This window comes from Neodiprion lecontei, chromosome 3, assembly GCF_021901455.1.
Source record: "Neodiprion lecontei isolate iyNeoLeco1 chromosome 3, iyNeoLeco1.1, whole genome shotgun sequence".
NCBI classification, from domain to species: domain Eukaryota; kingdom Metazoa; phylum Arthropoda; class Insecta; order Hymenoptera; family Diprionidae; genus Neodiprion; species Neodiprion lecontei.
The window spans coordinates 21,276,235-21,282,736 of NC_060262.1; the positions used below are offsets into that span (position 1 = coordinate 21,276,235).

Here is a 6,502-nt window from a genome sequence, read left to right on the forward strand (position 1 = left end):
GTCGGGGCTAAGTCAGCCGAGAATCGAATCATGCAGGTCATTAGGAGAGAGCTCGGAAACAGAGGGGGAACAAGAGGTCAAGGGTCGCCAGTTATCTCTTGGACGTCCGTCTCTAGCCCCTCTGTTTCTCAATGTCGGCTCGCGTTGCCCCGTGGCATTATGCTGAAATACGTACGACAATACGATAAATCCCGCGTATTATAATAATCCGATAGCCGCTCGAAGGAGGGACGAGAATAAATAATTAATAAAGAATAGGCGAAAGAGGGTGAATGAAGAAGTGACGCGATAGAGTTCATAGAATTTCCGACTCATTTATACGCCCACGCGCGTCCAAGGAAATTCCTTATTTTTCACTCAATTTGAGCTGTTTTCAACATTCCTTGTTATATATTCACCTTATCGCATTTCCTTTGCGTTTATGGATAAAAAATATCGGATAATGGATACCCGAAATTTCCGTTCAGATAACGAATAGTAGAGGAGAAGAAATACAGTTCGACCGATTATGAGCCCACTGACTACGCATAAATACGTTCATTATTAACATTCAGTGTGCGAAACTGGGATTTTAAATCGTCACCTAAACTTTCGTATTTGTTCCAGGCTTAATCTTTCACGACTCTACGCCTTGGCGGTAATGTGAACAGGCATAACAGAGTTTTCACATTTTTGCAAAGAAACTGTGTTGTTATTGCAGAGAAATTATTATCACTGTAATGTCACCGTTATATATCGCTGGGCATATTAGTATCATTCAGGATTCCCATGAATGATGTGGAAATATTGTTGTTATTGATACGCCGAAAATCGCTATAATATATCGGATACTAACAGCTTTTTTTCCGCCACCACAGGCTGGATCAAAAATCCGAACTAGCATTTTAATTCGTATAATGTTTTCGGGCTCCAACTACAAACAATATGAGCTTTCTTTTAACAAATTATAAATTTGCATAAGTAAAATTCTAGTATCGCGAACAGAAAACGTAGAAATCGCGTTTGGATGATTTAGCGACAAGTAACAATAGTTGTCTTATCATAAGCAACTAAAATAACCAGCAGCAGCTCGGACCAGCACCGCGTCAAATAGTTCGCTTTCTTGCCGACCGTCAGCAAGTAGGAAATCTGCTTTTTAGCGAAGTCGTCATTGCCTCGATGATTGCACCACCGTTAGGTAGTAATGCAATTCAACTGACTTATGGTAACAGAATCCTCTTGGAATCACGAGTGATTGTCGATAAACGTAGTCCAAAGTATTCGAACTTTCATGAGTTGAAATTTTTAGGCGCACGTTACGTATTCGTCGGAGAATGAATAAATTTTCAGGTATGAAAAAGTAAAATTTTATGCAAATTATATTTATGTCTTCATAAAATTGCAATTGCCGCAGCATTCAGAGGGTTTTTCTTTTTCCCGAAATTGTGTAGGACCTTCGTTTAGAGATTTTGATGCACGAATTCCTGATCCAATGTAAAAGCAATAGGCTCTTGCTACAATTTTACCTGGTGAAAGACTGATCGCTTTTTCTACATTTCTTACGTTTTTTTACTAAGAGAAGTCTTTTGCGACGGATAATTGATTATCGAAGCACCGCATGTAAGCATCATGAGTTCTATATTTAGCGAGATCATTTTTATTTTATGGATTCGCCGTCTCATTTCAATATTAATACATTCAATATTCATTATTCATGTTGCGTTGTATTGACTTACAGTCCAGGATATAATCGGAGTTTTATATTTTTGAATATTTGTGGCGCTAGCGATCTAGCTGTACTGAAATGAAGCGAATAAAAAAAGGTATCGTTTCATGCACTCATCGGTAAAGCGTCAATATTACGAATATCATTTGGATCTAGTTGTCATTCTTAAAAATGTGATCGTACAGCAAACCCTCTTGCAATTCATTTGGCTGATATTTGTTCGTTAAGTTAATTGACGAAAGTTGCAAACGAAAATCAAACAGAAGAACGAAAGTAAACAAATCAAGCATTGCAATTACTCGGGAAGCAAATATGCAAAATCTCATTTCGAATCGAATGCGAAGGATTCGTCGAGCTATGTGTGCATACATTCAAGTCTGTTTTCAGTGGCAACGGATCGATCAATGAAGAATACCACCGGATACCACCTCTTGCGCCGTACAGTCGAGTTCTTGGCTATGTTTGTTCGATTTTCAAACTGTGTTGCGGATATCAAAACGTGATTTCTTGCGTTACGAATTACTGTGGAAAGAAACGACGAAAAAAATTAAAATCCAAAGAAATTGGCACACGGTGTGAAATTCCCTAAAACTGAAACTTGTTTCCGCGATTTCATTACCGGGTATAGAAACTATCAAATCGATACGAAATTAGTAGCGGTGATCTTCAGGCCGGTGATAGCGTTTCGAAACTGTCACGATTCAAACGGGAAGATGAATAAACCGTCCTTCTCAACTTCATGTCAAAAACGGGAAAGTATTTGTAGATATTTAAACACATATCCAGTTGTTGTTAAGTCACAGCGAAAGTTCTACTCGTATAATTTTAAACGCGTATTAGTAACGACGAGTTAATAAAATCATTATCCTGCCGATTTATAACGGGAGATAAAAAAAAAAAAAAATAAAGAAGAAACACCGACCATTAAAAATTCATACAACGCAGACGACAAGAACCGGTGGAAATAACCTAAAAGTAGGTAAGTGTCGTCAAGCATTAAACCTGGGTTCACATCAGATGATTGACATACATGAATAAATTATCACTTGCGTTACAGCAGTGAAATTATTTTGGTCTGCAGTTAGCTTAAGTGTTATTACCAATTTATTTACGGGTACTGTTAATGTCTTCAAATTCCAGTCAGATACCCGTTCTCAAGCTTCTAATCTTCAATCCGATCCTCTTCTAATTTCGATTTTTCAATCCTCAAATAGCTTGCTTCTACGATATTCATCGAATTTTCACGTTATCTGACTATAAGACTCCACAGTCCATGATTCCATGTTTTCCTATTACTTTAAAGTCCGAAAGAAAACTTGATGGATCAATCTTTTAATCGCTTATAATTGACCCCAATAATATATTGCTTTTTCAAATTTGTCAAATTATTTTTCGAAAAAATGTTGAATATGATTTGTTTGCGGTTTTATGAGACTTGAAATGAAAGAAAATATCGATGATTCCACCAACGTGTGCTGAACTCTTTCGTTATTCATTTTATCCCTTATCTTATTTCGTGTCTCGGTGGGATCTTTTGCCTGAGTCGTACGAAGCAGCAAAAGGGTCAAGTTCGTGGAATGATTGTCACTCGAATGGAGTTAGCCCCCGACAGTCGGAACTTTCCACTGTATCTACACACCCAAGGCTCGGGTGTTTCGTCTCTAGAAAATAGCAAACACGTGAACTTTTTACAACGTGAAAGTTTGAACGACTAACTCATGCCGAGCACTTTCGAGTGTGTCGCTTATACAACATTTTTGTCAATTAATAAACACTTGCGTTGTAGCTGGCCGGCTCGGAACACAGGAATAAATAATTCCTTCGAGCAAAGTACGGCTTGCACATTGTGAAATGCAGCGAGAATAGTAAGAATCAAAACAACGTTGATAACAGTGGTGAAATTTGATTTTACAAGATGGCTCTAGGAAGAAAATTGTTTGCAGAAATGTAAAGAATAAATCAGAAGAAGGATGCAAGTGATTCGGTTCTCTTTGGTTTTTGTCCAACCTCTTTCCTCCGCAATCTCACAAATTTCTCGATTTCTCTAAAATTTCTTCAAACGCGACTAAAATGTCAAATAAAAAAGAAAAAAAAAGAAGAGTACATGGAAATCCGGGTAGCGATGCAAACAACATCGCCTTCCGTTGAATACTTGCGTTACTCACGCATAAATTATCCAGCTATAAACACGAGCTCTCGTTCTGTAAACGAGATGAAGTCAGTAAAAGAAGATTGGATTTCGCTAGAGCGCGTTAGCTGCCGGTAAAGAGAATAAATGGTAAACGTTGTAACGAAAAATATTTATGCTCCTCGCCGTACGACCAATCTTTTTTAAGATAAGAAATCAAAGTCTGGTACTGTACGTGCAGTGCACTGCATCCCACAGAGTAAACACGTGTGGACCCTCTTTCTCTCTCACTCACTCCTCGGGAAAGCCTAACTGAAAAGATCCGTAAGCCCTTTCGGCCCATGGGTCGTATGCACCGTCCATATGCTCAAAGGCTCGAAGACGGAAGGGCATGTCTGCGGTTCACTGGTTATCTAATGGTCTGTTTATTGGTCCTGAGGGAGTCCGCCACCCCATGCTCGAGCGCATACTACCATACGCGCAATCATATACACGCCATAAATTAAACGCATGGAGTATTCCACGGTGTAATAATTCCGCCTGAACAGGTCGGATGAGATTTCACCGATTTTGGTCCGGTGATTTATTACGTGTTTGTGAGGAATGGTATTTTTATAGAACCACAAGAATTTCCCAACAGTATCGATAAGAAATTGTTAGAACGACACGTTTGTCTTTTTTTATTTTCAGCACAAGTGCTTTTCGGAAACTGAAAAATGAGCGACGCCACACAGCCGGCGAGCTTTTCTCGGGTCCGTCAAGTGGATCGCCGTGTTCGTCCGCCTCGAACGCGAGCTGGTCGTCAGCCGATTGTCCCCCCGAGCATCAACGACGTTATATTTCACAGGCGACGAGTACCAAGGTGGGTGAAAATGATTTTCACATCAGGTTTCCATCTTTTCTAATTTATCAAGGCCTTCTGCGAGCACTGGTATTACCCTGTAGAGGATCGGGACAGTAATCCGGACGGATTTGCAGCTGACACGTGTTCCTCAAAACATGAATCCCTGAAAAACAGGTCCACTTACTACTTCACGAGTGGCCATGAGCACCTGGGAAAACCACGGGACGTACTCCATGAGCACTCGCCATTTATTTTGGTGCCGAAGACGCACTTGTTCGGGTACATTCAGTGCAGCAAGGCCTGGCGTGCGAAAGGAATCGTGGATGCCCAGACGAGGAAGATCGCAGATTCCCAAGGCTACAAGGGTCTCCAGTTCAAGGACCTTCTGCAGCGACTGCACGTGAGCTAAAACGGCGTTGTTATACTCGCGTTCTGCGAGCAATTGCTGATAAGTGACGCACGATTATCAGTTTGACTTGCGCGTCTGTGTCTCAGGTCGATGTGCCGATCGAATTGGAAGAGGCAAAGACCCACAAAGACCCCGACAAAGCCACGGCTATGACCGACGTCGATCCACAGTATTTCACCGAGCTCAGAGGTCGCGTGATCAAAGATCGATCCAGCCTTCGAACGTACATCGCAGACACCAAGGAAGTCTTCAGAACAAGGCTTCTCGCCGGGCAGGAACGCGACGACTGCATACGCATTGATCAGCAATTCGACGAGGAGCAAAAACGTCTCGACAAGATCAAGGTTAGTGTGAAGCGACACCGATAAACCGAATGTGGTCTCGTCTGATCATTTAGTGATGAATCGATTTGCAGCGGAAGTACCGTCAGTACGTTGCCGGTTTCGAGGAGTTCCTATCCAGGGACCACGAGGAGAGTATGGAGGTACTTCGCAAGGCGGAGGAAACAGCGCGGGTAACTGTCGAGCTGTCGAACCACCTTCGTGACGTCTCCAAGGCCGTAGGTCACATAAGATTGCAGGTCTACGTGCTGGAGGAGGCTTGGCGGATGGTGAAGACGTGTCAGAGGTTCCTCTACCACGTGGCACCTCACAGTTGGAGGTCACAGCACGACCCGGCCTGCAGTCGAGAGTCTGGTGTGACTGTGACCTCGAAAAAAACCGAGGAGGTCTTCTCCCGACATGGAGCAGCCGAAGAAGTTGCTTCTCTCGACTCATTGATCGGTCGGTCACTTTCCGCTTCGGTTTTGGACCACGTCGGTTGTCGAGTAAAAGCTGTAATAATGTTCGTGTGTATTTTCAGAAATTTTCCAGCAGGATATCGCTAACGCCGACAAGCCTACCATGTATTTTGAAGACCCGTACGATCTGATCAACATCTTCAGGGCCATGGAGCTTCAGAATTTGAACGCTATGCTTCATTGCGAATCACTTGCCGCTCCCCTCGTAGAAATGGCCGCTTCGGTAGTCAGAACCGACGTCGCGATAAAAGGGGAAATAGCCGAGATCATCGAAGGTATACAGGACCTTGAGGTGGGTGAGGGGCGATAAGATGTAAACTTTTCTCCTTCAAACTACCGTTGACTACCATTTTTGTTCCCAGCTTGCAATCATCTGGGAGGAAAGCCGAGCCGAGAGTCTTGAGGACTACGCGAACTACTTGCTCCAAGGAGTTTTCAGGGAACTGGTTTGCTCGGAGACAGTCCTGTACCTCTTCGTCTTCATCGAAGACACGTACGAACACTGCGTTGCCCAAAACGATGCCAATTTGGACTCTTATTCGATGATGCGATCGATCGAGAGGGTGCTTGAGGAGCTTAATTCACAGTTGGACAACCTGCCCGTTGAGGTGGTTCTG

At 42.6% G+C, this 6,502-nt stretch overlaps 1 protein-coding gene across 1 annotated transcript; it reads left to right on the forward strand.

Moving 5' to 3' along the window:
* Window positions 1-5,077: 5,077 nt before the first annotated feature.
* On the forward strand, window positions 5,078-6,502 carry LOC124293455 (cilia- and flagella-associated protein 100-like; the record flags this gene model as incomplete). The annotated part of the gene is made up of 4 exons (XM_046734319.1): window positions 5,078-5,430; window positions 5,502-5,868; window positions 5,948-6,177; window positions 6,248-6,502. Coding segments are annotated over exons 1-4 (1,047 nt in total), but the record flags the coding sequence as incomplete, so codon positions are not given.